At 46.0% G+C, this 22225-nt stretch overlaps 1 protein-coding gene across 2 annotated transcripts in view; it reads right to left on the reverse strand.

The window, feature by feature from the left end:
- Positions 1-5678: 5678 nt before the first annotated feature.
- Heatr5a (HEAT repeat containing 5A) overlaps positions 5679-22225 on the reverse strand; it is a 109227-nt gene continuing 92680 nt past the window's right edge. For both annotated transcript variants that reach the window (XM_028869683.2, XM_028869680.2), the window contains 7 exons: positions 21365-21492; positions 19345-19492; positions 18491-18763; positions 14409-14633; positions 10273-10427; positions 8514-8727; positions 5679-7443 (listed from right to left, as the gene is read on the reverse strand). In XM_028869683.2, the coding sequence (XP_028725516.1) occupies positions 7139-7443; positions 8514-8727; positions 10273-10427; positions 14409-14633; positions 18491-18763; positions 19345-19492; positions 21365-21492 (1448 nt within the window). In that variant the 3' untranslated portion in view covers positions 5679-7138. The remainder of the gene's footprint in view (positions 7444-8513; positions 8728-10272; positions 10428-14408; positions 14634-18490; positions 18764-19344; positions 19493-21364; positions 21493-22225) is intronic.

A 22225-nucleotide genomic window follows, 5' to 3' on the forward strand; every position in this document is an offset into this window, starting at 1 on the left:
TCTGACTTATTTATTAGCTCTGGAGTGAGCCAAAGATCTAGATTTTCTAACTAGTAAGGTAGACCTTGCCCTCACCAGGTTTTGTTTTTCATATCTTGTTACCCTTGACAACTCTGAGACCATTAAAAGGAAAATTCTAGAAATCAACTCTTCTGTTGCTGTTGTTTGCTTTTTGTTTTTTTTTTCAAGACAGGGTTTCTCTGTGTAGACCTGGCTGTCCTGGAACTCACTCCTGTAGACCAGGCTGGCCTTAAATTCAGAGATCCTCCTGCCTCTGTCTCCTGAGTGCTGGGATTAAAAGTGTGCACCACCACTGCCTGGCGGAAAAACATTTTGTAGATGTGGTCATTTTTTTTAAATGAATCTTCTATTTATATATTTATTTTTGATTTGTTTTTTGAGACAGTTTCTTGTGCTTTGTGTTTCCTGAACTATCGATAGCCAGGCTGGCCTTGAATTACAAGATGCTGGCCTCCAAGTGCTGATAAGTGTGCACCACACGGCAGATGTGTCATTTGAATGTAATGGCATAAACATAGGAGTGTGCTGTGGATATATTCTATATAATAAAAACTGATGGAGTGACAGGGAGTAGTGGACAAAAAGAGGAGAATTGGAAGGTGAAGAGACACTGAGCACCGCAGGAGAAGATGGAAGAAAAAAAAGTAAGTAAGAATAAAAAAAAAAAAAAAAAAAGAAAAACGCAAACAGAAAGTATATAAGTCTGAGTGATATTATACGTGGATTGTGGGACTGCGGGGCTTGGGGAACCTGGAGAGAAGCCCTCCAACAACAGGAGTGGCACTATTAGGAGGTGTGGCTTGTTGGAGTGGGTGTGGCCTTGTTAGAGGATCACCATGGGGGTGGGCTTTGAGTTCTCCTATGCTCAAGCTACACCCAGTGGCACAGGTGACTTCCTGTTGCCTTCTGATCAAGATGTAGCCAGCACCATGTCTGCCTGCATGTCGCCATGCTCTCCAACGTGATGATAATGGACTGAACCTCTGATCTGTAAGCTGCCACTTCAATTAAATGTTTTCCTTTATAAGAGTTGCTGTGGCCATGATGTCTCTCCACAGCAACAGAAACCCTGAGTCAGTAGAGAACAGTGACACCCAGTTGGTAAGGTGGCTTCCTAAGTTCACATGGTAAGACGCAGCGCCATACTATGGTTAATAGGCATAGAGAAGCAACACAGGAATGCTTGTGTTTTAGACTTTTATAGCACCACTGAGTAAGGGAACTAAAGATAGGCATCTGCTTGCTGCTAAAACTGACTTATCTATCTATCTATCTATCTATCTATCTATCTATCTATCTATCCATCCATCCATCCATCCATCTATATCTATCTATCTATCTATCTATCTATCTATCTATCTATCTATCTATCTATATCTCTGTTTCTTTCTTGCTTGCTTGCTTGCTTTCTATTTAATGTATGAATGCTCTACCTGCATGTACACCTTTATTCCAGAAGAGGGCATCAGAACCCACTAGCCCACTAGAGATGGTTGTGAGCCACCCTGTGGTTATTGGGAATTGAACTCAGGACCTCTGGAAGAGCAGCCAGTGCTCTTAACCACTAAGCCATCTCTCCAGCCCTTAAAACTGACTCCTAAGCAATACAGATTTAGACTTTAGTAAAAACCTATATACGCACTATGTTTCCACCTTGCCTAAAACTACAAATTAGCTGCATGTGGTGGGTGGCACATACCTTTAGTACCAACACTTGGGGAGGCAGGTGGATAGATCTGCGTGAGTTCGAGGCCAGCCAGGGTGACACAGTGAGACCCTGTCTCAAAACCAACCAACCAACCTACAAATTAAACTAAAATTCGGCTCAGGTTGACCTTGAACCTAGTGATTCTCCCTACCCTCTCTCTCCAAGTTCCGACATCACAGGCATGAGCCACCACACCTAGTTTCTATACAGTTTCCTCAAGACTCATAAATCAGAACGGTTGTTAATGAACAGAATCTGCCCTGCACGCCCGGCAACCAGAGCCACAGCACGCACACCCTGCCGCCGGGCGAGGCCTGACTGTTTTTCACTGATGCTGGCTCACAATGGGCCTGTTGATTATCAAAGCAAAAGCAGTTCCCTAAGCTGGACAGTCTATTTTTAGAAAAGCTTTGGGTTGAAACAAGGGCTAGATGCTGTGTGTAGTACTTGCCAGTCCTTGGGAGGATGTGGAAACGATTTACTCCATCTGCTCAAGAAGTGAGGAGCCCTATGTCTCCACCCACCACCCTGTCATGATTGATTGATTGGTTATAAAACAGCAGCCTTTGGCAGGCTAGATGGCTCAAGGGCAAAGGCCTTACTGCCAAGCCAGACGACCTGCTACACCTAGCCCCCTGTGCACCACAAGGAAGGAGAGAGACTTGGATTTCCAAAGATTTTAATAATCACCACATAAGTGGGTCACTGATCGGTCAGGGCTACAGGACAAGGACTAGGGAGCCTTGTTTCTCCTGGTAGGGGCAGGAACAGGGTTTATAAGCATGAAAATCACAAACATATGTTGCCAAGTTACAGTTTTCGCCAATCAGGAATCTAAGTTAGGACTTCATGTTCCGTCACTGTCAATTGACACAGAATATAAGCTTTTCAGTCCAACCAATCAGATTCCTTTGTTCTTTCTGATGTTAGGAGCAGTCATAAAGTCTTAGAGAACGAATGACTATTTCCATGGTTTAGGGGAGAGTTTGGTTAGCCATGGCAAAGTTCTCAGCTCCCCTAAGGCCTGAGAATCTGAACTTTATTTTATCCTACAGGTAAAATGGAGTCTGAAGTCAAAATGGCGGTACTCAGGCCAAGGTGCTTCTGGCTGCTCCTTCATACCTGAGTTTGATCCCTGGGACTTACATGATGGAAGGAAAAGGCTGGTTCCTGCAAGTTGTCCTCTGACCTCCGCTCATGCACACACACATACTAAATATAAAACAAAGCTAACAAAACTCTTGTAAATGTGTGCAGTACCCAAGGAGGACATAAGAGGGCGCTACATCTATGGAACTGAAGTCACAGACCTTTGTGAGCCACCATCTGGGTGCCGGCAATTGGTCTTCTGGAAGAGCTGCCAATGCTCTTAACCACTGAGACATCTCTCCAGCCCGATTCAACATTTTAACTTTATAGCTTTTTGGAATCTCGGGTTAGTCCATACATTGTTTAGCTTTGTATCCGCTTAGTTGACAAACAGAATTTCTTCTGTCATAATGCAAATCTGATAGCACAATTAAAAACCAAGTCTTCCCACTGTTGCAAAGGCCTTGGGCTTTGAGTCCATTCCATCAAGTGCTCTTCTCCAAGCCTGAATCCTGAGTTTCTCCACTGCAGGTCATTGGGAGGCTCAGTTTCCTTTCTGGCCTCGCAGAGCACTATGCCTAGCCTCTTCTACACATTTCCCTCTTGTTGTTTTTGAGACAAGGTCTCATGTACCTCCCAATGGTCTGTCTCTAGGTCGCTATGTAGCTGAGGATGCCCTTGAAGCCCTCCTGCCTTCCTCTCCAGTGCTAGGATTCCAGGAGTGTACCACCACATCAAGTTTATGTGGAGCTGGGGACCGAACCCTGGGCTTCAGGAATGCTAGGCAGACGCTCTGCCAGCTGAGCTACATCCTCAGCCACTTCCCTTTTTGTTGGTGTTAATGTGTAGCCCTGTCTGGCCTGAACTCACAGTGATCCACCTGTCTCTGCCTTCCGAGTGCTGGAACTAAAGGCGTGCGCCACCATACCCAGCCCCTTTCCCTTTTTAAAGTGCCTTAATGTTCTTTTCAGAAGTTGGCGACTGTTTACTTTGCAGAATTAAAATTCTGCTTCCATGCTGTATTAGTAGAGATCTGTATACCCAACATTAACTCTTTCCATGACAAACTTTTTTTTTTAAAGATTTATTCATTTACTATGTATACAGTGTTCTGCCTACACACCAGAAAAGGGCACCAGATCAAATCTCAGATGGTTGTGAGCCACCATGTGGTTGCTGGGAATTGAACTCAGGACCTCAGGAAGAGCAGCCAGTGCTCTTAACCTCTGAGCCATCTCTCCAGCCTCCCATGACAAACTTTTAAGCAATGGGTTACTTTATTAGTAGAAGCGGTTTGGTTACCAGGGGGGGAAATTTGCCTGAAAATAGTTTGCTCAAAGCCCTTTCAACAAGGAATGAGCGAGTCCCTAACCTTCCTGATGCTGTGACCCTTTAACACAGCTCCTCATGTTGTGACGACCCCAACCATAAAGTTATTTTTGTTACGCCTTCCTAACTGTAAGTTTGCTACTGTTATGAATCGTAATGTAAAAATCTGTGTTTTCTGGTGGTCTTAGGTGACCCCTGTGAAAGAGTCATTAAGGGAAGTCTTAGCTTGATGGAGTCAGGCTGCAAGTCTCTATCCAGGATGGGAAAGAAAGGTTCCAATCTTCAGTCATTAGCAGTTTTCTTATCAGTAATCTTCTCAGGTAAAATCTAAAAATTTACCACTGTCAAATAAGATGATGGATTTAAAAACATTAGGCCGGGACTGGAGAGCTGGCTCAGCGGTTAAGAGCACTGGATGTTCTTCCAGAGGACCTGGGTTCAATTCCCAGCACCCACATGGTGGCTCACAACCATCTCTAGTGGGATCTGATGCCCTCTTCTGGCATAAAGAGGTACATGCAGATAGAGCACTCATACACATAAATAAACCTTTAAAAATAAATTATGCAACCAAAATGAGAAATCTTAATCTTAACAACCAAATGCAACAATTAAAAATGGATAAAACAATAAAAGTCCCTATTCCCCCCCCCCCCACCTTACCCCTAGGCTTATATATTACATGCTTAAGTCCCCAGTCAATGAGCTGTTTGGAAGGATTAAGTGTGGCCCTATTAGAGAACGTATGTCACTGGGGGGTGGGCCTTGAGGTTTCAAAAGTCTACACCATATCCTGTGTCTCTCTGCCTGTTGCCTGGGGATCAGGAGGTAGCTCTCAGTTACTGCTCTAGATCCATGCTTATCTGCTTCCTGTCAGGTTAAAGGACTTTTTAAACTGTACACAGGCCCCCGATAAAATGTTTTCTTTTATAAGAGTTGCCTTGCTCCTGGTGTCTCTTTACAGCAAGCGACCAGTCACTAAAACAGCCTCTAATAGTCAAAGGAATAGATTATATCCAGAGAGCATGGGGCTGCATTTTCCTTGGTAAAGGGGTATGCTCCTGAGTCCAAGTCTGGCTCACACCAGAGTAACTCAGCTGCTGTTCGTGGTCATCCATCACTCAGGATGATGCCTGTAGTCAATGGCACAGGGGCAAGATTATTGGAAGCCATCTAAAGGGAGGTAAGCTAGAACACTGGACTGACGAGTGTATTAGGCACTACACTGTAGTAGTGACCGACAGCTACACAGATGAGTGAGGCAGAAGTTCAATTTGGTGGTACAACGTGTTGTTATCAAGACTTGGCCCAGGCCTGAAAGGAGATGGAGTCCACAGCCACAGAAAGGACCAGGGAGAGGGAAGGGCATTTCAGACGAGAACAACAGAAAACAGATATTCAAGCCTACAGGAGGACACTCGAAATCACTGTGGGGGATGCGCCAGAGAACCAAAGCCAAGTTAAGGGGACTGTTTCCAATCTGTGAGAAAAACTGCTCACCTTTCCTGGATGAAATAATTCAAGATACAAGAACATTAAAGAAAATTAGCTTTATTTGTGTAATATAGAAAAGTTGATTGTAGTGTTAGAGGTTGTCAAATGTTTTCCACTCTGAAAGCTTTACAAGAGTATTTACATACAAACATACTAAAATAGAGTCCAGCGTGGCTCCTGCTCCCATCCGTTCTCGATTCTGAGCACGCCTTTGTCCCTGCAGGTCGTGAATGTCAACAGGACGCTGCATGGCTCTGACAGTGCTCAGTCACACAGGACAATACTGCAGCGGCGGGAAAGTCAGTGATCGTGAACACAGCCCAAAATAGTTTTCAACCAATGTGACTTTATCATTAGATTTTTATATTAAAATACATTCTGTGTTAAAAAAACATATTTGTATTCACCGAAGTTCTAAATCTGTTGTACTAAATTTGACATTCATATAATCTATCGATATAGACACGAATCTCCATTAAGCTCTCAATATGAATCATTTCCACAAATAAAAACAACAAAATGGAACCGAGGTAACAGAAAATCCATCTGAAGAACAGTAGGATGGAGACGTTCTGTTCTCTATAAAAGCACTCAAGTGTGCCCTCAGCATAAACCTCCTTAAAAGAGCACAGCCTCAAACACACGGGGAGGCTGACGCTGGCTGTCTTAGTGTATGTTGGGGAATTCTAGATCTGGGTCTTTTTATTTTTAATTTTTTTATTTTTTTGGTTTTTCGAGACAGGGTCCCTCTGTGTAGCCTTGGCTGTCCTGGAACTCACATTGCAGATCAGGCTGGCCTCAAACTCACGAGATCTGCCTGCTTCTGCTTCTCAAGTGCTGGGATTAAATGTGTGCACTGCCTCTGCCCAGCTAGATCCAGTTCTTAAAGATCGTTCCAATCATTTATTTACTGTTGGCATTATTAATTGGCTTGTTTGTTAGTTAATTCCTTTTTGAGAGAAGTCTTATCATGTATCCTAGCTGGTCTGGAGCTTGCTATGTAGACCGGGCTGGTGTAGAATTTGGTGATCATCCTGCCTTGGTCTCCTCAGGCCCCCTTCCCTGCTCTCATCACTGATGTTGCTGAGAACTGCAATGACGTGTGATGCTATTACAGAATACGGCAGGACTTTACGTTAGCAACTGGGATGCGGTGTGAGTTCAGAGACTTTACAGCACACTGACGTCTGTCAGGGTCGAACACACAGACCCTCAGAGGAAATCCCGTCATTCTCAAAGCAGTGGATTACTTAGTAAATTGGGATCTTTGGCAGTTTCTTGAAATGCCTGGCAAGAATTCTGACAGTTCCATGGTCTTAGTAAAAGAAAACAAAACAAAAGCGAAATTAGCAAGAATGTGAAGTTTTCAATCACTCCTAAAATCAGAACAATCAACTGGATCTCCACTGCACTTGGGTCTCAAGTTTTACTTCTGTCCCCAAGGCAAGGAGACAACCAAGGGTTACATCTGGTACCCAGTGTCCCAGAGGAGCAGCATCACAGGAAATTCGTCTTTAATTGGATGCTTGAGTTCCTGCCCAGGTTCTTGGCATGTTTAGAAGGCGCCTCCACTCTGACACTTTCCTGATTGCCCTTTACGGCAGCCTCCAGCCGGGCTTTCAAGGCTGGGGAAGAAGCCATGACATTCCTGAACACTGAGGAATACCGAGGCCCGATCTGCATGAGGTTTTGCAAAGCAAAGTCATGTAGACTTCTCATAACCGAAGTTGCTGATCCCAGAGCGTTCTCATCCAAAAGGAAGGAGATGAGGACTGGCAGAAGGCAGGCCACCAGCTGAGAGCCTGGGGGCGAGAAAGGGCAGGTTCAGGGGGGTTAGTGAGCTCAGGTACATTCTTCACTTGGGGGGAAAATAACCCCACCTTTCCTCACACTATATTACCTGTAGCTGGGATTATCATCATACCTGCTTAGTGCGTGTGTATGTGTGTGCACGTGTGTATTGTGTTTGGAGCACATGCAGGTGGAGGCCACAGCTCACCGTGTAGGCTAGGCTGGCCAGGAAGCCCCAGCAATCACCTGTTCCTGATTCTTTGGCACTGGGATTAAAAGCATCCTTCACCAACATACCACCCGGCCTTTTCTTTTTTTTTTTTTAGGACTAGTCTGGCCCCAAATTCACCAAGGATGACTTTAGAACTTATCTAGACTTGATTGTCCCCACCTCCTGAGTGCTGGGATTCCTGGGTTGTGATGACTGAAGTCAGGTCCTCATGCTGGCAAGGTAAGAATGTTAACGACTGAATTCTCTCTCCAGCTCTCTTCTTAAAACATGAAACTGAACAATCTCACATATGTCTCCTATATTCACATCATTTCCCTCCTCCTCTCAGCCTCTCCCAGGTCTCCAACTCTCTTTCAAATTCACGATGTCTTTTTTTTAAAATTGTTTTGTGTGTATACATACAAAAATAAATACCACCTGCTGAGTCCATTTAATGCTACTATGTCTACGATTTTAGGGCTGACCACTGCTTTAGGATAACACTTGGGGCTCCTCTCTAGGGAGACTGAGTGCACTCTCTCAGCACTTGTAAGGTGCTTGTAGCTCTCTGTCTAGAACTGGGCCTCATGACTTTTTCCTGCCTCTTTTTCTCTTTTCAGACAGTCTCACCCCGTAGGCTGGGTTAGCCTCAGACTCATGGTGGTCCTCCTGTCTCCACTTCAAGAGTGCTGGAATTACAGCAGTGTGCCAGCATACCTTCTGTTTGTTTGTTGTCTTTGAGACAGGGCCCTGCAAACCCTGCCAGGCGCTGGAGAAACCAGCCTTGGAGGACAGCACTGTGGCCTCTCTGAAAGCGATGTGGCCTGATGGCAGACACTGGGGAGGGTGGGAACCAGCACTGACACTCACGGTGCTGTTCGTCGGCAATGGTGACCAACGCTTCCAAGACCTTTATTCCTTCCTGAAAGATCTGCAGCTCGGCCGTGTCTTCGGGCTTTCTCTTGTCTATTTCCTGCAGTTTCCCCACAATGGAAGACGCCAAAGAATAAATGTACGGGTAGGAGATGGCCGGATTCGGATACTGAAAAATGGAATGTAGGAGCTGATAGGTCTTCATCTGGACCTAATGGGGTAAGACAAGAATAAACTGCACATTAAAGAAACACAGAGAACAAATGCCCTTGCAAACTTTTTACACTCAGTCCCCTTTCCTTTGGCTTCGGAAGTCCTCCTGCCGACAGGTAGCAGACGGCAACAGTGGTTCTAACAATGTGGACAGGCACCGTGGGGAAGGCAGCCGTGCACGGTCACTGTCCCTCCAGCCCATTCTCCTCCTCTCGGTCCCTCTCTGTCATGTGTAAAACTAGCCACGACGTTAACCGCCCCCCAACAACCTAAACTGACAAAATAGAGACAAATTTGAACTTAATTTGTTGTTTTCAGAAAATATTTTACACCGAAATTCTACGCATTTGCTACCCACATGTCACGGTCTCGAGGTTCCAGGACGCCACCTGGCCCACACTAAGAAGGTGTCATCACTTGTCACAGTCACCACCTGGAGCTGCTGCACACTCGTGCAGGCAGCCATGACAACCCGACCAAAGGATAAAGGAGCCGGCTACACACCTCATCCAGACATGGCCTCTTCAAACCGTGATAGTATTTTAAGCAGTGGTATTTTTTTTTCCCCTTGAGAAAATCTGGTTCCTATATCTTTGGGAGTAAGAAATGTTTCTGAGTATGGGCTCCAAACTAATTTTATATCACATGAAAAAAGAAACATTTAATCTAATCTATCATTCCTCATTTTTTTAAAAAGAAAATCTACAAATGATCCTAAAAATCCCTGTGCTATAGCCATATGAATGACTGTTTTTAATTATGTATGTGCTTCAGTGTGGGGATATGGGCCTATGAGAGAAGTGTCCACGGAGGCCAGGAGAGGGCATCAGACCTCTGGGAGTTACAAATGGCTGTAAACTACCAATGTGAGTGCTGGCGACTGAACTCTGGTCCTCTGGAAGGGCAGGGGGTGCTGCTAGCTGCTAAGGCATCTCTCCTTGTTTTGACCGTGCTCACTCTGAAGTCCTGGCTGGCCTGAATCCCCTATCCAGATGGGATTGGCCTTTGCGTCCCCAGGGCCGGGATCACAGGTGTGGCTGCCACTTCTGGCAAGTTACACCAATGTTTTGTTTGTTTTGTTTTCTTTTTCAAGACAGGGTCCCTCTGTGTAGCCCTGACTATCCTGGAACTCACTCTGTAGACCAGGCTGGCTTCGAACTCACAGAGATCCTTCTGTCTCTGCCTCCCGAGTGCTGTGATTAAAGGTGTGTGCCACCACTGCCTGGCTCCTTTTTTTTGAGACAGTCTCATGTAGTTTAGGCTGGCCTTAAACTCTGCTATTTGCCTCTAGTTGCTAGTGCTGGGATTGCAAGCCTCACGACCATGCTAGATTTCTATAGCTCTGGGGAGCAAACCCAGGCCCTCTGTACGCTAGGCACGTACGTACGTACGTACCTGCTCAACCACAACCCCGTCCCTGGATACTTTTTGTAGGAGCAAGCAAAATCACGAAGTACAGTGTATGTACGACAATCCTAAAGACAAAGGTTTGAAGTCTAAACAGATGCCTACTGCAAAGAGCTATCTACTAGAAGACATTTACCACAGGGTCTTTGCTCTCCAGGGCAGCCTTAAATTTCTCAATGCAGCGCTTCTGAAGGCAGGGGATGGTCGTCACTTCTGGACTGGTAGACAAAATAAATACTGTGACGGCCGTGAGTAGACTGACTTCATCAAGTTCTTGATGTGTTCCATCAACTGGAGAGAAATGATTAGTAGAAGGGTCATTTTTACTGCTGCATCTCTCTGTATGAAGTTCTCTCTCTCTCTCTCTCTCTCTCTCTCTCTCTCTGGTTTTTTGAGACAGGCTGGCCTTGAACTCACAGAGATCTGCCTCTGCCGCCCAGAGTGCTGGCATTAAAGGCGTGCGCCACCACCACCCAGCTGTGAAGCTCTCTTTAGTTTGGTTAGCAATGTTTTTGCTCCCCCCGCAGACAAGCTGACTCTTAAGAACCGCTGAGGGCTGGGTCTGCAGCGCAGTGGTGAAGAACTTGCCGGGCACACGGAAGGCTCTAGGTTTAAGGCTCTCAGGTGTGCAGTGGGGGTGGATAGCACACATGTGAGACCGGCTGACTGTGGACATGTAAGTGTATCTTCAGTTTTCTCACATTAAGTGGGGCATGAGAATCAGGTGAGCTAACCTTTAGGCATTTTGGATACATGTTACTCGTGGCTTTCACAGGTATTAGCACTTTATGATGTCATTTTTTGTTTTGTTTTGAGACAGGGACTGGCTCTGTAGGCCTTTGAACTCTTGGCCTCAGCAGATCTTGCTGCTCACCTCTGCCCAGCTCCTAGTGCACACACAGTGCTCCACACAGTCTGCTGTCCCCGCTTTGGGTGCAATGGAGTGCTCGCACCACTGGCCTGTTCTTCTTCCTCTGCATTTTGTTAATATGGCTGCCAGGTAAATAGTAGCACTTTGTCTACATACTTCTCAAAATCTGAAAAGAGTGTGGAGGTCCTACCTTGGTTTGAATGAATTTTTTTTTTTTTTTTATTGAGGCAAGGGTCTCATGTAGCCCAGGCTGGCTTCAACTTGCTATATAGCTCAGGATGACCCTGAATTTTTGTTTGTTGGTTTTTGGTTTTTCAAGACCAGGTTTCTTGGTGTAGTCCTAGAATTCACTCTGTAGATCACACTGGCCTCGAACTCAGAGGTCTGCCTGCCTCTGCCTCCTGAGTGCTGGGATTAAAGGGGTGAATTTTTGATCTTTCTGCCTTCACTTCCCAAATGCTGGAATTACAAGTGTGCAATACCATGCCTGGTTTATGTGTTCCTGGGACTGAACCCAGGGCTTCACGCACACTAGCCTACTAGGGTACATCAGTCGTCTACTCCTTTCATATTTATTTTTTTGAGACATGGTTTCCCTCTGTAGCCTTGGCTGGCCCTCACTACACAGACCAGGCCGGCTTCAGTTTTCAGTGGTTTTCCTGTTCATTTCCCAGTGCTTGGATTAGGATTACAAGTGTGTATCAAATTTTCTATTAGAAATAAATTACTTTCATTTTCCAAAGTGATATTCTAATTAAGTATTTTTAATGAAGGAGCTATGGATTATTTTGAAAGGGAAAGTTAGCAAACTCAACTTACTAGTTTTTTTTTTTTAATGCTTCTTTGGCTTCTGGCTGAGATAAGTGATATGAATCAACAACAACAACAACAAAACAAAACAAAACAAGAAAACAGACTCTCACATAGCCTAGGCTGGCCTCCAGCCTGCTCTGTGGCTGCTGATGTTTCCTCTCCTGCAGCCCCTGCGTGCTGGCTGGGCTTACATGCTGAGCCACCATGCCAAGTGTGTGTGGTGCTGGGACAGAATCCAGGGCTTTGTGCATGTCAGACAAGTACTCTCTCACTGAGCTACACCCCCAGCCCACAAATGGTTATTTATAAACAAATGACATCAGTCATATTAATTCACTAAGTACTTAAAAACACATGCCAGCCTTCCCTCTTCGGCAATGAGAATACGACTTCACTATCAAGTGGGAATCACATACAGAATTTAGGTTCAGCCGGGAACAAGGTCCATGCTTATAAAAACAGTAAGAAATCAGAAACGCCCTGCAGTTTCTATCTCAGTGAGTTTGGGGCCAGCCTGGTCTATAGAACTAGTTCTAGGACAGCCAAGGCTAAACAAAGAAACCTTGTCTTGAAAAACCGACCAAACCAAATCAAAACAAAACAAACAACAAAAGCAGGAACATGGTGCCTCAAGTTGTGATCTTAGCACCTGGGAAGGCTGGGGCAGGAGAGTCTGGGATTCAGGCCATTCTCTGCAAGAGAATTCCAGATCAGCCTGGGCTACATGAGACCCTATCACAGAAATAAAAATGCCATAGACAGTGACTCAGGACAAGCGACATCCAGTGACAGAAAGTCTTGAGGTGCCACTGAGGCTGACCACCGAGAGGAGACGCAGTGAGAGGAGATGCTGTGAACGGGCATTTACGGATGAGTGAGTTGGCACACAGGTAACCAAGTGAAGCACACAGCAGTGCCGGAGTGCTTCGTACTAGCCAGACATTTACCCTGGCAGCAGCATCTCATGTGTAAGAAGCGGGAATCTGGTCATGTGCCCAGGACACGGGAAGTAAGGAAAGCGGACAGTCTGATTCCAGAGACTACACTGGCATCCAGGGGCTCTCCTGCTTTCTCTCCAGCAAAGTTTCCTCTAGTCACTCAGAGCAACTCAAACCACAGCACACTCAGCTATTAGTTTAGTAAAAATATTTAATTTCATCAAGGTAAACGTCTCCAGGGTCCTCTTCCCATTTCTCCTAAACCTCCTTCACTACCCCTTTATTTACTGGGGATGGATGAAAGTGTGCTGAGCAGCAGGCCGCTCTCGAGGCCCACGCAGTAGAAAACAGCCCCTTGCCAACAGCTGTCTGAGGGGGTCATCCTGGAATCCAATCCGCTGGCTGCAGCCTGGCCAATGGCCTAGCAGTAATTTCATGAGAGGCTAAATCCTGGGATGTTTTTCTCTTTTAAAAGAACCACTAAGTTTTTTTGTTTGTTTGTCTGAGAGAGGGCATGGCCTGGCCAGGCTGGCCCTGAACTCACTATGTAACTAAGGATGGCCTTGAACTCCTGATTTTCCTGCTTCTACTGCCAAATGTTGGGATAACAGGCAGCATTAGGCTCGCTGGGAGGCAACCTGTTACAAACGTTTACCATTTACCACAGCAGGAGCTGATTATCAACCTGTTACAAACGTTTACCATTTACCACAGCAGGAGCTGATTATCTCACGTTAATGTTGTAACATCTCAGTCCTCTTGACACACTCTGAGAGCACACATACCGTGCATCTGTGAAGACCTCGAAGTTCGCTATGATGGACACCATCAAAACGAACAACACTTCTCCATCTTTCCTCTTCTTCCTCCCTTTTGCTGGCAGAGGTTAACGCATTTAACCGTGCTGTCCGTTTATTTAAACTGTGCTGTCCGTTAGTCCATCTGCTCTCTAATCCCGACTCTGCACATTCTCCACCTCCTTTTAAATATGGACTTGAACTAGTGGGGCTCTGAAAACAAAACCTTCTTGCCAGGTCGATGGCATGGACTTGTAATGCCAGCACTAGGGAGCAGGGTGATGCTGAGATCAAAGCAATCCTGGGCTACACAGCAAGATTCTGTTTGTCTCAGGGAAAACAACAGTACCTCGACCCTATCTGTACTTCCTCCTGAGGTCTGTCTTTCCAGGAGGAGCCCATCTAGACTTGTGTCTTTAGCTCTTAACTGTATCAAAGCATGCCCTGCTCACCATTCTACTATGACTCTATTTTTTTCCTTTTGGTTTCTCTGTAGCCTGGCTGTCCTAGAACTCGCTCTGTAGACCAGCCTGGCCTCTGAACTCAGAGATCCGCCTGCCTCTGCCTCCTGAGTGCTGACACTAACAGTGTGCTCCGCCTTTCCTTAGGCTTCTGTGACTGAATTCTTTGGCGTCTCTTCCCATCATGATGGGGTCCTCCTCTTGCTGCACAAACTCAAACTGAGTGAATCATGCCAACTGCAAACAGGACGAGGAAGATGGGATAAGGTCTATCTGAACACTCTACACATCCGCTGGGCACAAGACAGACTACCAAATAGGAGGACGGAACAGCTCATCCTAGAACCAACAGCCATGCCTCTCACTTTAAAACCGCGAACAGTCTTGCTGACCTGGACTCCAACAGTCGAGCACGGTTGCTAGAGCATTCTGGAGGAGGCTGGTCCAAGCTGCGTGGCTCTTTTCCGCTCGGGCCATCGGAGAGGTTAGGATTCCTTTCAGAGCTTGCAGGGAGGCTGTGACCGTTGAGGACAACTGGCCCCCAGGGAATTTCACAGCAGTTTCTCTGAGGACTCCAATCGCAAGGTACAATACAGTAGGGAGAATTGAGATGCTTCCTGCAAGACAAAGTCAAACTGCATTTCAGCAGGTGTCTTTTCTAAAGTCCTCAAGGAGGGCTAGGAGAGATGGCGTTATCAGTTAAAAGCACTTGTTGCTCTTGCAGAGAACCTAGGTTTGATCTCTAGAACCCACACAGTGGCTCACAACAGACCACAACTCCAGTTTCAGAAGATGTGATGCCCTCTTCTGACCCCCGTGAGAACCAGAAATGCACGTCACACACACATACGTTCTGGCAGAGCACTCACACACATAAAATGAAATAAATGCAGCTAGAAAAGGAAGTCAGTTGTCAGGGAGTACAACAGGGTTAGAGACTTCCAGATTCTCTGTCGTTTCTCTGGGCTCAGAGCACAGCCCCCACTACTGCACACGTGCTGTGGGTTCATTCGGTAGCACCAACTCATCCTTTCCAAAACACCACCCACAGGAAAACCCTAGAGTATTCCCTATAAATTACAACTACTGAGAGAGTTCAGTAGCTCAATTAAATTACGAAACAAAACCAGTCTGTCACTGGCCTGAGGGTTGCCCATCAGCCTACACAGGCTAGTCCAAGCCCTCTCCGCCTTCCTAGTACTGGGACTACAAGTGTGTGCCAGCATACCCACCCAGCTCTTTTTAATGTGGTGCTTGGGACCCAACTCAAGTCCTTAAGCTTGTAAGGCAGTCAATTATCTATCATCGGAACCATCTCCCCTATGATTAAGATTTACACAGTTGGGTCAAATTCTGATAGTTGTAACTGGAAATGTCATTTTTGCTGTATCACTTAGTATTAAACTTTTGACATCAATCTATCCATCTTCATTTTTTTTTTTTTTTTTTTTTTTTTTTGAGACAGGGTTTGCCTGTATAGCCCTGGCTATCCTTGAACTCACTCTGCAGACCAGGCTGGCCTCGAACTCACAAAGATCTGCATGCACAACTAAGCTTATCCAATATTATTTGTTCTAGTTTATTTATTTTCTGTTGCTTTTAAGATACGACACCACTGTGTATCCAGGCTGGATTTGAACTCCTAACTCTAGTGTCTTGGACTCTGTGGAGTGCTGGCATTACAGGTGTGCACCTCTATGTCTAGCCTATCTTTACATTTTGAGGGTATGCAATCCATTAGCTCTAAGCATATTCACAATGTGATGTAAGTTTCATGACTATTCTACTTATTTAAAATATTTTTACAAGATCTTTTGTTTTGGAGATTATGGCAGTTTGTAACGAGCTCCCATAAGCTCATAGGGAGTGGCACTATTAGGAGGTGTGAGCTTGTTGGAGGAAGCATGTCATTGTGGGGGTCGGCTTTGAGGTCTCCTATACTCCCAGTGTGGCATACAAGTGCTTCTGCTGTCTACAGGTCAAGATGTACAACTCTCAGCTCCTCCTCCAGCACCATGTCTGCCTGCACACTGCCATGATGATAACGGACTAAACCTCTGAAACTGTAAGTGAGCCATCCAATTAAATGTTTTCCTTTATCGGAGTTGCCGTGGTCATGGTGTCTCTTCACAGCAATAGAAACCTTAACTAAGATACCACAATTTCTGGCTTCTGAGTGGGCACTGGGGATCCAAATTGAGACCTTCGCATTTTAGTGACAGGCATTTTATTTGACACTTAAATTTATTTATTTATTATTACTGTTATTATTAGTTTGTTTATTTATTTATTTATTTATTTATTTATTTATTTATTTATTTTGCTTTTTGAGACAGGGTTTCTCTGTGTAACAGCCCTGGCTGTCCCAGAACTCCCTCTGTAGACCAAGCTAAACTCAAATTCACAGAGATCCAACTGCCTCTGCCTCCCAAGTGCTGGGATTAAAGGTGTGCAGCACCATGCCCAGCTGTTACATTTATTTTATATTAAAACTCTTTTCCATGGAATTTGTAGAAGCCACTTACGACAATTTAGTACAGGTTTTCATGGAGGGGCTGGAGAGATGGCTCAGTGGTTAAGAACATTTGCTGCTTTTCCAGAGGACCTAAGCTCGGTTCTCAGCAGCCACACTGGGAAGCTCACATTGGCCCATAACTCAGCTCTAGGGGAGCTGACATCTCTGGCCACAGCACCTGCACTCATGGTGTGCATATGGAGGTCAGAGGACAACTTGCAAGAATTAGTTCTCTCCTACCATGTTGGTTCTGGGACTGGGCTCTGAGTTGTCTGTCAGGCTTGGTGGAAAGCACCTTTACCAACACCATGGGACAGATTTTAAAAGTATTTCTGGTGCGTTCATGTGGAGCCCAGGCGTCACACTGGGCATCTTCCCCCACCCCCCACTTTATCTTCTGAGACAGCCTCTCACTGAACCAGGAGCTCCTCAGCAGTGGGAAGGCTGCCTCAGGAGCTCCAGCGATCACTGGTGCTGCCCTCTCCTCTCCAGCAGCGCTGGATTACAGATGTGCACCGCAGGCTCAGCTTTTCGGAGGGTTCTGTGCTCCTCAACTCGGCTCTCAGGCTGGCCTGGTGGGCACTGCACCAGCTGAGACATCTTCTCAGCTCCTGTGCTAGATTTTGTACAGAACACACCTTTTAATTGGAAATGAGATACTTCTACACACGTATTATCTTTATATGCACTAGCTACATGTTGGAGAAAGCTATAGGTCTTCATTAGAAACAGTGAATATACACAGACAAACCAAACTCAGTATGAGTAGTTTCCAGGAAACATTGTCTGATATGGCGAGACTGGAATTGAACTCTGCACGAAGAAAACGCTGAAAAGGCTGGATCCGTGCAGTATGGGCTGTAGGAGCCTGATGACCTGGATTTATCCCGAGAACCATAACAAAAGCGGGACACAGCGGTGAACATCTGTAACTCTAACATCCCTACGGCGAGATGGGAGGCAGAATCACCGGAAGCTTGCAGCTCAGCCACCCCCAGGATGCACCACGTGACAGAAACAACAGGCGCTGCCTCCAAACAGCAGGGAGAACCAACCCGAAGAGCTGTCTCTGACCAACACACGCGTGGTGGCAGAGTGGACGCCCTGCCCCAGACTGAGGTCACTTCAGCTCACAGAAAGCGTGAGTGACCGCCAACAACAGGAGGAACAGGAAGCCTTCTGGGAGGCAGTGGATTCAGCAGAGCCCACACAGAGCCCTAACAGCTATTGAAAGAACTGAATGGATTTGGTCTGCAACAGAACAGGGCATCAGGACAAATCTGTCATCACGGAGCCAGAACTATCTCCCAGATACTGCACAGAGAAAAAATGGCCAAGCACTACTACTTGACCTAAAACACTGTCAGCTAGAGACTACATTTTAAAGAGATGGTCAGGACACACCCTCACATGCTCCAGACCTGGGTTCAATACCTAGAAACGGAACAACAAAGTCAATCTCAGAAAGTGAGTTCATCTATCATATTTCACTTTCACCTTTTTCGTGGAACAAATTACACTAGACTGTAAAACTAATCTTCTAGAATTATAAAAAGTACTCAAATGTTTGGGTCTGTAGTCATTCAATGGAAAAATAACCAGCAACTAGGCTACTTCTCCCCTCTAGGGCAGTGGTTCTCAACCTGTGGGTCATGGCCCACTGGGGGTCACATATCACATATTTACATTATGATTCATTGGGGGGGGGTCGCCACACCAGGAGGACCTGTATTAAGGGGCGCAGCTTTAGGAAGGTTAAAGACACTGCTCTCGGGTCAATTGCACCCCATGGCACACCTTCAGGAGAGCACACCACACACGGCACACCTTCAGGAGAGCACACCACACACGGCACACACCTTCTTCAGGAGAGCACACCACACGCACACCTTCTTCAGGAGAGCACACCACACACACGACACACCTTCTTCAGGAGAGCACACCACACGCACGGCATACCTTCAGGAGAGCACACGGCAGGAAGCTCGGCGAGGATGACCAAGGCAGCGGTGACCAGTCTACTTCCTTCCTCTGACAGGGTCTGTGGCCTCGCAGTTTGTACTCTTGGGCTACCCGTCAACTTCGGGTTTAGTTCCGGGAGCTGTCTAACGAGGATGCAGACACACAACTCCAGGGTTGCAAAGACCAATGACTTCCCAGGTACAAGTCCTCCCGTGTCCTTTCCTTCACCGAACTCTGGCAGGGTCTCCTTTTCAGAGGCGCCATCGTCCACTGAAAGACAGGGAACGATGCTGGAGCAATGTGTGGGGTCAAGTAGACGGCACTGGGACTCGTTTCTAGAAGGCCATGCATTAGTGGCTCAGTGTCGGCGGTGAAGAGCTGACGGAAAAGGCACTTCTCAAGTTAAAGGTAGCTGTCTTTACTGTGACTTCCCATGCAATGGATAAACCAAACCAAAACAACCCTATGATCCATTCAGCCTTAAATCTGTGCTGGTTAAACTTATCTCCTTGCCGTGATAGATGAGACCCGACAGCAGTAGCTCCGACGGCGACTGTCACCTTACAGGCTGACAGTGGCTGGGCCCTAAGATCAGAAGCCAGGTCCCTGATGCATCAGAAACTGCACCCCTGCCCCAACTCTGCCCCTTTATTTCTTACGTACACATGCTCCATCTGCCCTAGTTAGAAAAGTACCAAGACGGCACAGCCACCCTGAGCAGCGCTCCAAAACAAGGATGCACCAGCGTGCTCGGTGTGCAGTGGACAGCGCTTGAGCACGGAGAAGTCCCGCTGATTTGGTCTCCAGAACCGGGGTAAGGAGCGGCTACGTCATTAGGAGTTCACACCCACCTTCCGCACTCCGTCTCCTCTCCTTCACGTGTTCCTGGGCCGCACAGATAATCTGCCTCACCACTTCCAGGGAAGCCAGCTGAACGGCAGGCGACTCTCTGGTCAAAATTACTCGGTGTAGGACGTTCAGCAATTCAATACCCAAGTCCTGTCAGAAAACACGGAGTGGACACTATTGGAAATTACACTCGTGTGTGTGTCAAAATAACAATGCTAAATGCCATGACAAATTCAGAAAAGGAGAATTTAATAAATTCTTTTTTAAAAATAAATTTTTGCTGGGCGGTGGTGGCGCACACCTTTAATCCCAGGACTCGGGAGGCAGAGCCAGGCGGATCTCTGTGAGTTTGAGGCCAGCCTGGTCTACAGCGCTAGATCCAGGAAGGGCACAAAGCTACACAGAGAAACCCTGTCTCAAAAAAAAAAAAAAATTTTTTTTTTTTTTTTTTTTTTTTTTTTTTTTTTTTGGCTAGAGCAATAATGGTAGATATCAACACTTCTTTTGTTGGTTTTGAGACAGTCTTAGTAGCCTTGCCTGGCCTTAAACTTGCCAAGGATGACCTTGAACTCCTGATCCTCCCGCCTCTGCCCCACAATGCTGGAGTTTCAGGTGTGTATCACCATGCTTGGCTTGTAACATTTTAACCAATTGCAGAACATTTCCTGGCTCATTTTGGTGGGAGATGGTACTATGACAAGAGATCATTTTCACCCAAATTCTAAAATGATATTGGAGACAGAGCCAAAAAAGCATGAAGGCTGACAGGTAGACTCTATGACTAATATTCAAGTCTCCTGTAACGATGAAGGAAGAAGGAGAAGTAATACTAAGGTAGATCTTTAAAGTACCCCGGAAAATCCCTACTCCGTTTCCCTTTCCTTTCTCTAGGATTTTATTTATTTTCATTTCGTGTGTATGAATATTTCACCTGTACATATGTATGGTGTTGGAGGAGGTCAGAAGGGGCCATCAGATCCCCGGAAACTGAGTTAAGGTGGTTGTGAGCCCCCATGTGGGTTCTGGGGACTGAACCTGGGTCCTCTGCCCTTAACCACTGAGCCACCTCTCCCACTGCCTCCCTTCTCTTCTCATTGGTTACTCTGGTTGCTTTCTTTCTTTGGGGGCTGGAGAGATGGCTTAGGGGTTAAAAGCACTTGTCGCTGCAGAGGACCTGGATTCTGTTCCCAGCACTCACAACCAAACCCCTAGCTCCAGGAGTTACCTCTGAGGGCTCCCTCCCTCATGGATATGCAAATACATCCACCATACACACAAGAATGCAGCCAGAAAACAGCCAGGTGTAGAGGCACACGCCTTTCAGAGGCAGAGGCAGGTGCATCTCTGAGTTCGAGGCCAGCCTGGTCTACAGAGTGAGTTCCAGGTCAGCCAGGGATACACAGAGAAACCCTATCTTGAAAAAAAACAACACCTCCCACTGAAAAAGAAAAAGGAAATAATCACAACACAGTTTATAATTTAGTTAAGGTCAATTCAACTCAGATAAAACCCCAACTAATGCTTTAAGCCTAATCAGTGATAATAATAATTAAATAAGAGCTTAGAAAATCACAGAACCCATTGACCTTAAAACTGGAGTCAGCGACAGGACAAATCACACAGGCTGCAAAGAGCACCTCCCTGACCCCCCACTTCCTCTAATCAGTCAGAAGAGATGGTGGACTCTGCAGCCATCCTGGTACCATAGCCAGACTGAAGACCAGGAGGAGAGCTCAGACCACAGGGAGACTTGGTCACGGACAGCGGTATACATCAAGTACTTTGTCTCTTGGGAGAAATGCAAAATAAGACAGAGATGAGTGCAAAGAGTGGGTTCACAGAAAAGAAAAGATCGCCACACGGAACGATGGCTGCTGTGCTGGGTCCCCAAACTCCAGCGCATCCCAGGGCTGGCTGGGGCGCTTTCTTTTGTGATCTCTGCTCAGTCCTGTTCAGTGTAGGAACCTGAATACATTTCTGTTCTTGAAGCCACGGAAGCCTACTCAAAGTACAATACATCACCTGATCACTGCCGATTTTAGATCTGGGCCAAGGAACATCGAGAAGGGCCTGCAGTGCATGCAGGCAAGCGGTGATGCTCTCCATGGTCACGTCTGATCGCAGGGAACACAGGAACTCTACACTGATTCCTGCGAAAGGCCAAGGAGAGGCTTCTGAGATCCTTAGTTAAATAAGTCAGTGTGATAAGATAATCACACTGACTTCGCAGAGACAGCGCAAGTAAATAATAATACAGTTGTGTGTGTGTGTGTGTGTGTGTGTGTGTGTGACATGTAGTCACACTCATGTAGTCAAGGCTGGCCTTGGACTTGTGTTGGATTCTTGTTTCTCCTGTCTCTACCTCCCAAGTGATGGGATTACAAGTATATGCTACCATACTGGACTAATTTTCTTTCTTTTTAATTAAAAATAATCTTAGTGACTGAAGAGATGTCTTAGTGGTTAATGAACACTTCCAAAGGACCTGAGTTTGATTCCCAGCATCTACATGGTAGCTCACAAGTGATTATAACTCAAGTTTCAGGGGATATGACACCTGGCTTCTATGGGCATGGAGCATGTAAGTAGTGGGCAGATATACATGCAAGCCAAACACCATACAAATAGAAGAAAATAATAATTTTAAACTAAAAGAGTGTGTGTGTGTGTGTGTGTCTACGGAGTCCAGAAGAGGACGTTGGATCTTTGGAGATGGAGTTACAGGTGATTGTGAGTATCCTAAAGTCGGTTCTGGGAACTGAACTCAGGTCCTCTGGGAGAGCAGCAACAATTCATAACTGCGGAGTCTCCTGGTTTTCCTTTTAAAAAGTCACTGAACGTACATTTTTTGAAACCTGCAACTTTTGGGAACAACTTAATGAA

This window comes from Peromyscus leucopus, chromosome 14, assembly GCF_004664715.2.
Source record: "Peromyscus leucopus breed LL Stock chromosome 14, UCI_PerLeu_2.1, whole genome shotgun sequence".
Lineage (NCBI taxonomy): Eukaryota > Metazoa > Chordata > Mammalia > Rodentia > Cricetidae > Peromyscus > Peromyscus leucopus.